We start from the raw sequence: 12,966 nt of genomic DNA on the forward strand, positions 1-12,966 counted from the left end.
ATGCTAACGTTAACTCTTTGACTGCCAGCCATTCTCACAGCAGCTTCCTCCAGCTTGCCAGGCATTTTCCAGCTTTTTGACTGATTTCCGTAGACCCACCATATATTATGTACTGTTACTACATACACATTCAACCCATCAAAGGAAAGATGAGGGTCTCTACTTTCCAGCAAAAAAACCTGTTTGTTTCTATCTTGTTCCAGTCTTGTGAAATTGGTGGTTGAATATAAGTTACTTTAGCCCAAAATGCCATTCTGGCACCAAAATCTTGAGAAAAAGAGGTTTTTGTGTCGGGTGTCATTTTCAGGTGGACCAGTACAATTGGCTCCTTTATATTTTGCTTTAGTGATGCCTCAACATCTGTACAGTTGTTCTCTTGTAAACAACAACTAAATCAACACTGACAAATGACTTTTGATGACAAAAAACAAAACATTTAGCTACTGACACACACTACTGCAGCCTCTTTTCTTTCTTTTCTTTGAGTTACAACTTTTTCTTTCCTTTTTTTAGTGTATGTGCGTACGTGACGTGTGTGTGTGTGTGTGTGTGTGTGTGCGTGCGTGTGTGTCTGTCTGTGTGTGTGTGTGCGCGTGTGCGCGGATCAGTTAGACACAGGGATGCAAACGGGTCAGGACCAAAAAAGAGAGGAATTGTCGTGGGGGGGGGGGGGGCTCACCATTAACAATATCACAGAAAAGTCTATTTCCAGTAGTTCAACCCCAACCAAGTATTGAGTGCATATAGATGGACAGTTTTCAGAAGGCCAACATTTCTATATTAAAAATGCTTTAAAAAAATAAAAACCATTGCAATATTTCCATTTTGGAGATACTGATTTTTAGGTCTTCACTGAATGTTAGTCATAATTATTACTATTAAAATGAACTGAAGAAATAAAGACATGGGATTTAACATCCCATTCAGTGTGTAATGGACATATAGGCCGATATAATGTGTTAGTTTCACTTTAATTGAACACATTCTACATCGCGGAGGCGACGTCTCTCCTTCACCTCTGAAACGGGGCAGAGCTCCGTGGGAGACACCTGCCTGACACAGCAACGGACATGCACGGGGGGGGGGGGGGGGGAACGGCGGCGCCGTCGCACCGAATGCACGCGGATACGCGCCGCTTTGGGTAACGAGCGCGCACGTCGCGTCTACATTGGAGGTGAATAGGAAGGCTCTGGGACTGATTGACTGTGGACCACCACCAGTCTGATCAGGTCCATCACAGCACAGCAGCTGCAGCTCTGCCCCGCTGTCACATGACGCATATCAGCGCAATCTGTTTACATTAAACCGACATCAGGAGAATAATGAGAATTATGATTAAAAAAATATATATATTTGTTTCGAATTTTGGCCCCTGGATCATGATTTTTTTTGGGCGCATTCTTGGTAAAAAAAAAAATCCTCTAAAAAAAAAAGACAGTTGGGATGCATAATGTGTCTCATAACAGTATACTGTGCGTCACGTTATCGCCTCAACCATGGTTGGTGAGAGCAGAAATGTTGTTGTAGGCCTGTGCATATTCTCATTTGTCCAGGTCATAGTATTTCAAAGGAGGTTAAATCGAAAGCAACTGGACTTATACTGAGTCTCCACACCAGATAGTTGGACCAGTCCCAGCCTGGTCAGATGCTACATGAACTGATGAAGCCTCTTGGATGAAGGTGAAACGTCTTCCTATACTTTTTTTTTTCAAAGGAGGTTAAATCGAAAGCAACTGGACTTAGTTATAATAAGTAAATAACTAAGTCCAGTTGCTTTCGATTTAACCTCCTTTGAAAAAGAAAAAAAAAAAAAAAAATTGTTGTAGTGAAATTTTTTTTTGAAACGAGTGAAAACGAGCGCTAAATCGCGTATCTCGCGTATCTCGCGTTTGGTTGCGCGTAAAAGCTCGCGCGAAAAAAAAGCGTTCCTCGTGTTTGAGTGGGAAGCCCCTTTGGGTCTTCCCACCAAACACGATGAAATAGACGAAGACGCGAGGGTCCCGTCGCCATAAAAGAATCGGGTGTATTGCGTCGCAAAAAAAAAAAGTCGCGTCTACCGCGTCTCGCGCCTAATCGCGTCTTTGCGTCACGGCCTTTTACACCGCGGACGTAACGAATAAACGGTGACGGTGTGAACGGACAACATAGAACAGGACCAGACGTGGCGTTGTTTCCTCTTTTCACCTACAGCTCCACTCTCCCTTACTTACACTAACTACTGTTATTGTTGAGGCCAGAGGATTGTGGGATTTGTAGTTTTTGACCAATCGCAGGTTGTGCTCTTTCTTTTTTGTGATTTTCCTGGTTAACACATGTTTTTTTTTTTTTAGGGGCAAATGCGAGCGAAATGCTCGCCCATGGTGGGCATACGAAAATTTAAGAGCTGTCTTATTTAAGTCTTGAACACAATAATTCAACAAATTTAAGACATTTTAAGGCCTAAAAGTGTGTAATGGACATATAGGCCTATATAATGTGTTAGTTTCACTTTAATTGAACACATTCTACATCGCGGAGGCGACTTCTCTCCTTCACCTCTGAAACGGGGCAGAGCTCCGTGGGAAACACCTGCCTGACACAGCAACGGACATGCACGGGGAAAAACGACCGAATGCACGCGGATACCACGCGGATACGTCGCGCGTCAACATTGGAGGTCGGCAGTTATCAGTATAACCAGAGACAACCATGAATGAGTTCGCCTCAGTTTCACGTGATTGTCACTGTCAGCCTGTTAGAAAAACATTTTACTGACCCCAGCTGAGACCCCCCCCCCCCTCCCAAAAACAAAAACTCTTCGGATCTGAACGATTCACACAAGTCACCTAATTGGTCATGAAAAAAGCGAGTTTCGCTTTTCGGCGCGCTGTTTGCATCCCTGTAGACAGGTTTTTGTAGCCGAAAACACGGCGCATTAGATCAGATCCAGCTTCCTCTGGTCAGCAGGCAGCGGTCTCTCTCACTCTCTCTGTCTCACACACACATCTACACACACACAGCCTACAGCTCTGACTGACGTCACGTGCCCCCTGAACTCAGCCACAGACAGTACGCTGACGCTCACAACAGACAGACACCATCTTTAGCTCTCCTCCTCGTCTCGTTCGCCGGCGCCGTCCGCTCCGCTCCTCATCCACACTAGATCGCGGGATTTTCAAGCTGCTATCCGAGTGATTTCTCGCAAAATCTGGCGACTTTCCAAACGCCCTTGACGACTAACGACGAGCGATCAACGGGGTTGTTGTTACTAACGTGTGTGCGTTGTATCACGGAGCTGCACGGAGCTTCAACGAGCTGCCGAGCCGCCATGAGCCCCGCCGCCGCCCCCGAAGCTCTCACCGGCGGCCAGAGTGTCGGAGCGGCGCCGCTGCAGGCAGACACCCGCTCCGCTCCGTGAGGTGGGAGAAACACGCTATATTTTTTATATCTCTCAATCCAAATGTGTTTTTCTGCACTTTATTTTGATGATACAAGTCTGATCTTCACAGAGGAGTAGGGCAAGACATTCAACATGGCGTTGCCATTAAAAAAACGCTAAGACGAGTTATCTCGTCTTTGGCAGACTACGCTTGGATCAAGGGGGCAGTTGTGGATCTGAGAAGTGAAGCTCACTTCCGCGTTCAAAAAACTGCAATCCCCCCGGCTTCCTCTGGGGGCTGGTGTCAGAAGGGAGCATTCCCCATAGACCCCCATGTTAAAATCGCCGATTTTACATCCTCAATAAACATGTTAAAAGCCTGGTGTCAGAACGTTTTTTTTTCTCAATCGATAGTTTCTACCCCCGCACACACTCTGAGGGGGGTGAATTTTTTTTAAACTCTACCGTTTTACTGTTATTAGGTTAAAACTCTGGCCAATTAGGGCGCGGAAATGTTGAGTGACAGGCCCGAGCAGCTCCGTGGACAGCTGCTTCGAGGCCAGTGGGCGGGTTCTCGGCGGTTCTCGGCCGGCCAATCCAACATGGCGCTGTCCAGGCCGCCATATTTGAGTCACAAAAACGACTCCCCAAAACCAATGGGTGACGTCACGGACGCTACGTCCATTCTTTTTACAGTCTATGGCTTGGATTCGCTAAGACGAGATAACTCGTCTTTGGCAGTGAAAGAGTTAATGTAAAACACCATAGACGGGCTAACAGAAATTAGCCTCGCTATCCAGTCTGTGTTCAGCTTATAACGCTTGTTAGGAAATTTGCTCCGACGTTTGTTTTGGGAGTCTGTGGAAGCCGCGACCGGTCAACTCTGGCAGCTGGACACATTTATTGAGGCTGCTGCACTACTGCATTTATTTGGTAGCTACACCGGTCGTTCTGGGCCGGTGTGTTAACGGCGTCGATCCGTGACCGCAATGCATGATGGGATATCTTGCTCCGGTTAGTGACCATCGGATGCTCACTACATTTCGCGGTGAATTGTGGGATAGATTCAGTGCACTATGTAGTGAACATTAATAATCACTAAACATTCGGACACCACTACAAAATGGCCTGGTGGTCACTATATAGTGCACTATATAGTGAGTAGGGGGTGATTTCGGACACAGCCAAAGTTATTTAGACTTTTTCCACGTCCTCTCACCTTTCCTCCTCCTCCGCGGACCGCTTTAATCATCACAGGGTATCCGATGCGGGCAGCCTCCGATTGCAGCCTCTCATTTGATTGGTCGTCTCCATGGTAACCTCCAATGATTGGCACGCCAGCAGCTGACATGATGTGTTTGGATGTGCTGAAGATGGACACAAAGCAATGAATGTTTAGTCACCATGCACACTCTTTTATTGAAGTTTCTATACAGCTGTTGGCACAAAGTCCTGACCAGATGTTATAAATATTTTTTAATGTGTGTGTGTGTGTGTGTGTGTGTGTGTGTGTGTGTGTGTGTGTGTGTGTGTGTGTGTGTGTGTGTGTGTGTGTGTGTGTGTGTGTGTGTGTGTGTGTCACCTCTTAATGCCCATGTCGCGAATGGCGGACGACGGAGGCCCAATGAAGATGATGCCTTCCTGTTTACACGCTTCTGCAAACTCTGTGTTCTCAGACAGAAAGCCGTAGCCGGGGTGGACGGCCTTCGCACACAAACACACAGGAAAGCAGGTGTAACAATGATTTTAAAATGTGAATTATTTATGTTAGTGAAGAAATCTGAACATTTAGGGATGTCACGATTACTTGTTTTCGCAATTAATCACAGTATTAAACACCACAATTATTTAATCGTAAAGGTTTTTTAACCTCTATGATTAAATAATTGTCTATTAAACGTCACAGAGACTGCGAGTGGTTAAGTTTGGCAGAGGAAACTTATTCCCTCCAAACAAACATATTAAGTCGATGACGGCTCGCAAAATAGTGGCCATAAGAGGAAATACATCTGATATGAATCACCACCTGCGGGATACCTACTCGGCTTTGAATGGAAAAGTAAAGGTAAATACACAGTAACTGGGTTAATGTTGTTAATGTCAATTACATTAACATAACACTGAATTGGTGGGAATTTAAGCATTAGCGCGGCATTTGTAAGGAAAAAAAATATTTAAAAAAAACTTCAAATTGAATACTTCGAACATTTCCTCTGACGGATTCATAATTGGTCCTATATTGATATACTTTACATATTTTGTTTATATAATTAGTAATGCAACTACATTTCAACTATATTTGATTTTACACATTCATTGTGTTGTAAAATGATTTAATATAATAATCATGATTATTTCTCTGACAATAATCGTACCAAGAAAAACTATAACCGTGACATCCCATTCCCTACTGAACATTATGAAGTATGTACACATTAATCTCCTTTTAGCAGGATAACTCACATGTGATCCAGATTTCTTGGCCACTTCCAACACTTTCTCCATAGAGAGGTAACTCTGCTGGGATGGCGGAGGCCCGATGTGGTACGCTTCATCTGCCTGCGAAACGACACAAAGCAAAAACAGACTGGGTCCTAATGCAAGCTTCAGGAACAAACAATGAACAATAATAATTATGTGTCGATGATTAAACTAAAGCGTAACAACTGCTGCAGAGTGACGATGGAAACAAACAGTGACGACTCTTCTCACCATGGCCACGTGCATCGAGTGTCTGTCTGCGTCGCTGTACACCGCCACGGAGCGGACGCCCATCTTCTTGGCCGTGCGCATCACGCGACACGCAATCTCTCCTCGATTGGCGATCAACACTTTCTCTATCCGTCCCACGCCTGGACAAGAAGACACAGTGTTAACAGCTGTCAGAAATAATGCTCTTTCAATGTTAAACTTTACTACAGACTCAGCTCCATACACAAGACACACGACAATACAGAAACAGACAACACAATACGTATAATAAAAGATGATGAAAGCTAAAAGTTCATATAATAACAATCAAAAATAGAAATTTCTTAAAAGGATTTTTAAAAAAGAGGCATCTGTACTAATGTTGTTCTTTGAGGTGTCAAGTCTAGTCTACACATAAATCTATAACACAGCTTTAAGAGAATTGCGTTTACACTAAACTAAGTCTCTTCAATAATATTCTTAAAGGGATAGTTCAACATTTTGGCAAATTAGCCCATTGCTATAATCCCTATAGTCATAGCAGTAGGTTCGTTACCTTTAATTGTCGGTGCAAGATATTTTTAGAACGGCGGAGCAGAGCCGCGAGCTGCTCAGAGCTACGCTACGGAGGCTAATGGGATTTCTTGGATTCCCTCATCAAACTCATCAAATACACAATCCAACAACTGCAAAACGCTCTGGTGGACAAGTTGTGACCTGCACATTCACCACGCTACGAGATAATAACAGAACGTTACGAGACAGAGTTGTTTTAGAGGTAAAATGCTTGATGAAAAACTGCCCCTGACGGGACCGCGCATCAGTGGTTTTGCATGTGAACTATCCCTTTAATCTTCTGGGTCTCTGCTCTGGTGATATGATTGCTGCTGCTGCTGCTGCTGCTGCTGCTGCTGCTGATGATAGGAGGAATGTCCCCAACTCACCTCCTCCTGACACGAGCCTCACGCCTCTTTTGGTCCATGACAGTTTTCTGGACAGAAGCAGAGGAGAGAGAGAAAGGAGTCAACAACCTCAGCAGCAGACAACTGTGACGTGCAGAACAAACCGTAAATGAACGGAACTGAATTGAAATTAAATGATGAATAAATAATAATAATAACTTTATTCATAGAGCACCTTTAAAAACACAAGTTTATAAAACATATAAGAGACATGTCACAAATTGGATGAACCGCCCAAGCAATACAGCAACACAAGCAATAAGAAAAACCAACAACAAAATGAGACCAGGAGGAGTCAAATTAAAATGCAGGATGCAGTTAGTTAGATAAAATAAATAACAAGGGGGATATACATGATTTTAAAATAAGGAGAGATAAGATGAGATGCAATAAGAAAAGATGGGATAAAAGAATTAAAATAAAAGAAGGTGCAAAGCAACACTAATATAAGAGCATCTGAGTAAAACTGTGGGATAAAAATAGATGATAAAAAGAAGAGGATGACATCACATAAAAGCAAGTCTGTAAAAGTGGGTTTTAAGAAGTAGTTTTGGTAGAAACAGTCACTGTAGATCTAGAATAGATAACTGAGCTGACTGATACTGTAAGTGTCTGCTGCTACAGACTGTGTGCATGTTGTTGCAGCAACATTAGCCACGCTGCTACCTTTATTTAACCTTGTCCTGGTCTGAACCCTCTCTTCTCTGGTGTGTAAAATAAAAAAATCATTCACAAACACATCGACATAGAGTTCAAACATACCGTGTTTTATCCATAATTAGTAATCATGGCCACCGGTGGATAATTTACAATATTATAGCTATGATAGTGCATCTTATCCTGTTAGCTCAGCCGTGGGACAACACCGGTCCGGTTGGGAAAACTTTTAACAACAAGGTAAATATCTCAGCTGTGGAAGATTTTTTTTTTTTAATATATAAAGTGAGAGTTTGTTATGAAAATAACCGAGCAGACATGTCGCTATTGGATGTACTCACTGTGTAAATATCCTCAGACCCTGCAGAGTGGGGAAACTCAGGATGACTGCAGCCATCGCTACCAGCTGCTGCTAACTGAGCTCAGTCACTGACGAGGAAAAGGCGAAGTGGAGAATTTATTTAAGAACTTATTAAATTGTCTGGTTTTACGTTAACTACGGATAACTAATCAACGTCAATTGGAGAACAATATTTGCTGCTTTCAAATATCACACACGCACGATTAAACGCCGAAAAACACGCATTTTAGCGTCTGTATTACTCATTTTGACCCTTCTAAGGACTCGTAGCGGCGACAGCCAATGAGAAAGCGGGATTTATGGAGGCGGGGATGGAGCTGCAGTGACGTCAGACATCCACCAGAGGGAGACATTTAACAGGCGGTGGAGCTGTTTACTATTTTTTATTCTATTCTATTCTATTTTTTTGCTTGCTTTAATATTATGTATTATATATTATGTATTATAATATATACATACAGTACAGGTCAAAAGTTTGGACACACTCAATGCATTTCCTTTATTTTCATGACTATTTACATTGTAGATTCTCACTGAAATTCCACTAATGAACCCTGACAAGACACACCTGTGAAGTGAAAACCATTTTCAGGTCAGGTTAAAGGTTCACCTCTTGAAGCTCATCAAGAGAATGCCCAGTGTGCAAAGCAGTAATCAGAGCAAAGGGTGGCTACTTTGAAGAAACTAGAATTGGTGGGGGCAGAGATAGAGGAGGAGGAAGAAGAAAAGAAGACAACGAAGAAAAGACGTGTTTTCAGTTATTTCACACTTTTTTGTTAATTCCAGTTCATTCATAGTTTTGGTGCCTTCAGTGAGAATTTAATATTATGTATTATATATTATGTATTATAATATATACATACAGTACAGGTCAAAAGTTTGGACACACTCAATGCATTTCCTTTATTTTCATGACTATTTACATTGTAGATTCTCACTGAAATTCCACTAATGAACCCTGACAAGACACACCTGTGAAGTGAAAACCATTTTCAGGTCAGGTTGAAGGTTCACCTCTTGAAGCTCATCAAGAGAATGCCCAGTGTGCAAAGCAGTAATCAGAGCAAAGGGTGGCTACTTTGAAGAAACTAGAATTGGTGGGGGCAGAGATAGAGGAGGAGGAAGAAGAAAAGAAGACAACGAAGAAAAGACGTGTTTTCAGTTATTTCACACTTTTTTGTTAATTCCAGTTCATTCATAGTTTTGGTGCCTTCAGTGAGAATAAAGGAAACACATTGAATGAGAAGGTGTGTCCAAACTTTTGGCCTGTACTGTATATTATGTATAATTTATTATACCATTATATATATATTATACCATTATATCATAATATAATGTATAATAATATATATTATGTATAATATTATGTATTATTATGTATAGTATTATGTATTATGTCTATTTCAAGACATTATGGAAAATATGATGATCTATATTACTAGATAAAATGTTTCTACAGATTTTTTTTTTCTTTTCTCCATTTTAGCACATCTATCTATTTATTTATTTATTGTTTCTTAATTGATCAAATGTATCTTTATGCATCCTGATACATTGTATTTCTTTATTATTTTTGTCAAGCTCTGCTTTTTGTGATTTTTATTATGCACTCCCTGTATGTCACTGCTGTTTCATTAATGTTTGTATAATGTCATGTTTGTTTGTTTAATGTCTTTAATATGATAATAAAGTATATATATATACAGTATATCGACTCTGACATGATTTATTCTAATTTTTATTTGATTATTTAGAAAAATTTAAACAAATAACACAAGAACATTGAAATATATAATAAAAAGTCATCACTGAAAGCAGAATGAAGGACAAATAGTGAAATAAATACATGTATTTTACATAATGCTTTTTTCATTTACTGTTTGGATGTCAGATATTAGGTGTCTATATGTTATAATGGGAGATATGAAATCAATTTATATATAGATATGGAAATATATAGACAGGAAATGGGGAGGCAGAGAAAGAGATGGGCAATGACACGTAGCAAGCGGCCACCAAACTCAGGATTCGATCCAGGGCCGGCTGCAGCAAGGACTATATAGCCTCTGCATCTGGGGCATCTGCTTTACCCACTAGACGTCTAAACGGCACCCCATTACTTTTTTTTTTTTTTTAATCAAGTACCGGTAGGGTAGAGGAAGTTTGAGAAACTCTTTGTAAGTTAACGTCCATTCATTATGAGAGCGAGCTCAGGTCAGATTCTGCTGTAGCCTTGTCTGCGTCGGTCTTTGATGAACAGGTGGATGAGCAGAGCGGTCAGGACGAGACCCACCACGACGGCTCCGATGATGATGGGAACAACTTCTTTGATGAAGTCAGCCCAGCACTCCTCCTCTGAAACATGAGAGAGAGGGAGAGAGAGAGGGAGAGAGAGAGAGAGAGAGAGAGAGAGAGAGAGAGAGAGAGAGAGAGAGAGAGGTGGATGAGTAAAGATCCTTCTCAAATCTGGGGAGATAAATCCAGAAAGACCCGCATTTTATCTTTTCACTCATTACACAGTGACAAATCAGGATTTCCGTCTACTTGGTTTTTATTGCTTATCTATAAATTTAATCTTGTACAGCTTCCTGCTTCTGGCCTGGATGTCTGACATTTCTTTAAGACAATAAAAATAAATAAATAAATAGGTTTTAGAAATTAAAATTCATCAAGCCTTTTGACAGCCTAACTGAGCTGAGGCCAAACGGGACAATAAACAGCAATAACTAAAGCTGTCAGTGAGTTTTTAGGTTTTCTAACAGCAACAACGTAACCTGGTCCAACTGCAGACAACACGGCCCAAACAAACGGAGGTTAAAGGGATAGTTCACCCAAAATTCAAATTTCACTCATTATCTACTCACCCACATGTCAACTAAGAGCTGTGAGAGTCCTCCGTGCCTTCTCTGAGTTACGGGGGGTCCGTGCAGCAGTATTTGTCCATATAATGGTTGTGAATGGATACCAACTTTCTTCGTCCAAAAAGACACACCAAAAAACATCAAAATACCTCCATGCTGCTCGTCTGTAATGTCCCTCTTGTATTGAAGCCCCGACATGAGAAATTGTTCCGCCGTTTGCACTGACACAGGAAGAGCAGTGAACCGAGACACTGGGAGCTTCCGCTACAAACAAGCTTAAAACTTATACTTATTTAATTTTTTTCGGAACAATTTCTCATGTTGGGGCTTCATTACAAGACGGACATTACAGACGAGCAGTATGGAGGTATATGGATGTTTTTTGGTGTGTCTTTTTGGACGAAGAAAAGTGGTATCCATTCACAACCATTATATGGACAAATACTGCTGCGCGGACCCCCCCGTAACTCAGAGAAATTTGAATTTTGGATCCCTTTAAGACAATAAAAAAATAAAAAAAACTAATCCATCTTTTCATAGGTTTTAGAAATTAAAATGCATCAAACCTTTTGACAGCCTAACTGAGCTGAGGCCAAACGGGACAATAAACAGCAATAACTAAAGCTCTCAGTGAGTTTTTAGGTTTTCTAACAGCAACAACGTAACCTGGTCCAACTGCAGACAACACAGCCCAAACAAACGGAGGTTAACAAATATGAAAATGTTTGTTTTTATACATTAAAAAAAGGTAAAAGTGGTGTTCGCATTTGTTCACTTGATGACGCAAACCATTGGAAAAGAGAGTCACATTAGTTATGAATGAATCAGTGGTTTGTGAGTTGATTAACTTGTACCTGAGCAGTGTAAATCTTGTACTTAGAGTCAAAAAACAACAAAATCTGTAGAAGGTAGTTTAACATGACCACTCAGGTTTTTCTTTAAGCATCTTGGTTCTGATCCAGTTGTGAAACCCAAACCAATCGGCTTCACTCACCTTCTCCATAGAGTCCGTTGAGCAGAGTGAACGCCTGGACCTGCAGAGGCACCAGCTTCACCTGCAGCTCGGACGACAGCAGCAGCAGATTCTCGGATTTGCATTTGAAGCTGTGGCCGTCGGTCGCTGTGAACAACTTTTCGTGGTCCAACACACCGGAGTACGTCTTATCTGGAGGGAACAGGATGTAAAAACAGAGTTTACAGTTTGTTCCTGAGAATTTAGAAATGAAAAAGGAGATATTTTCTTTTCTTTTACCGGCGCATCTCTGGCAGACCGGCTGAGGAGACACATGAGCAGTCACCGTGGAGACGTAGAAAACCTCCTTCTCCTGGAGACAGAGACAGAGACATGTACTGTAAATAAAACATTGTTTCATGAATTACTGTGAACAGTTTGATCTAGAAGTAATGCATTATATTCATACAGTAGGCTACATTAGTTTAACTGAAATTAACATGTATGCTTAAAGGGAGTTCAACATTTTGGCAAATAATCCCTATATAGTTTTAGGAGTATTAGGTTCATTACCTTTAATTGTCGGTGCAAGCTATTTTTAGATCGGCGGAGCAGAGCCGCGAGCTGCTCAGAGCTACGCTACGGAGGCTCATGGGATTTTGGTTTCCCTCATCAAATACACAATCCAACAACTCCAAAACGCACTGGTGGACAAGTTGTGACCTGCACATTCACCACGCTATGAGATAATAACAGAACGGAGTTGTTTTCGAGGCAAAGGCAGAGACTGCTTGCCGATATTGCATGAATTTACCTCTAAAACAACTCCGTCTCGTAACGTTCTGTTATTATCTCATAGCGTGGTGAAGGTGCAGGTCACAACTTGTCCACCATAGCGTTTTGGAGTTGTTGGATTGTGTATTTGATGAGGGAAACCAAAATCCCATGAGCCTCCGTAGCGTAGCTGAGCAGCTCACGGCTCTGCTCAGCCGTTCTAAAAATAGCTTGCACCGACAATTAAAGGTAACGAACCTACTGCTATGACTATAGGGATTATGGCAATGGGCCAATTTGCCAAAAATGTTAAACTATATATATATATACCTTTCTGAAGGTGAAGTGCA

General features: G+C 41.5%; 1 protein-coding gene across 1 annotated transcript in view; it reads right to left on the reverse strand.

Moving 5' to 3' along the window:
• mccc1 (methylcrotonyl-CoA carboxylase subunit) overlaps positions 1 to 8,261 on the reverse strand; it is a 28,562-nt gene extending 20,301 nt beyond the window's left edge. The window contains exons 1-6 of the mRNA XM_083970720.1: positions 8,010 to 8,261; positions 6,994 to 7,040; positions 6,071 to 6,210; positions 5,822 to 5,917; positions 4,941 to 5,062; positions 4,578 to 4,725 (exon numbers count right to left, since the gene is read on the reverse strand). Of these exons, the coding sequence (XP_083826846.1) occupies positions 4,578 to 4,725; positions 4,941 to 5,062; positions 5,822 to 5,917; positions 6,071 to 6,210; positions 6,994 to 7,040; positions 8,010 to 8,065 (609 nt within the window). The 5' untranslated portion in view covers positions 8,066 to 8,261. The remainder of the gene's footprint in view (positions 1 to 4,577; positions 4,726 to 4,940; positions 5,063 to 5,821; positions 5,918 to 6,070; positions 6,211 to 6,993; positions 7,041 to 8,009) is intronic.
• Positions 8,262 to 12,966: the final 4,705 nt, after the last annotated feature.

The sequence above is a fragment of the Trachurus trachurus genome, assembly GCF_905171665.1.
Source record: "Trachurus trachurus genome assembly, chromosome: 4".
Classification (NCBI taxonomy): Eukaryota; Metazoa; Chordata; class Actinopteri; order Carangiformes; family Carangidae; genus Trachurus; species Trachurus trachurus.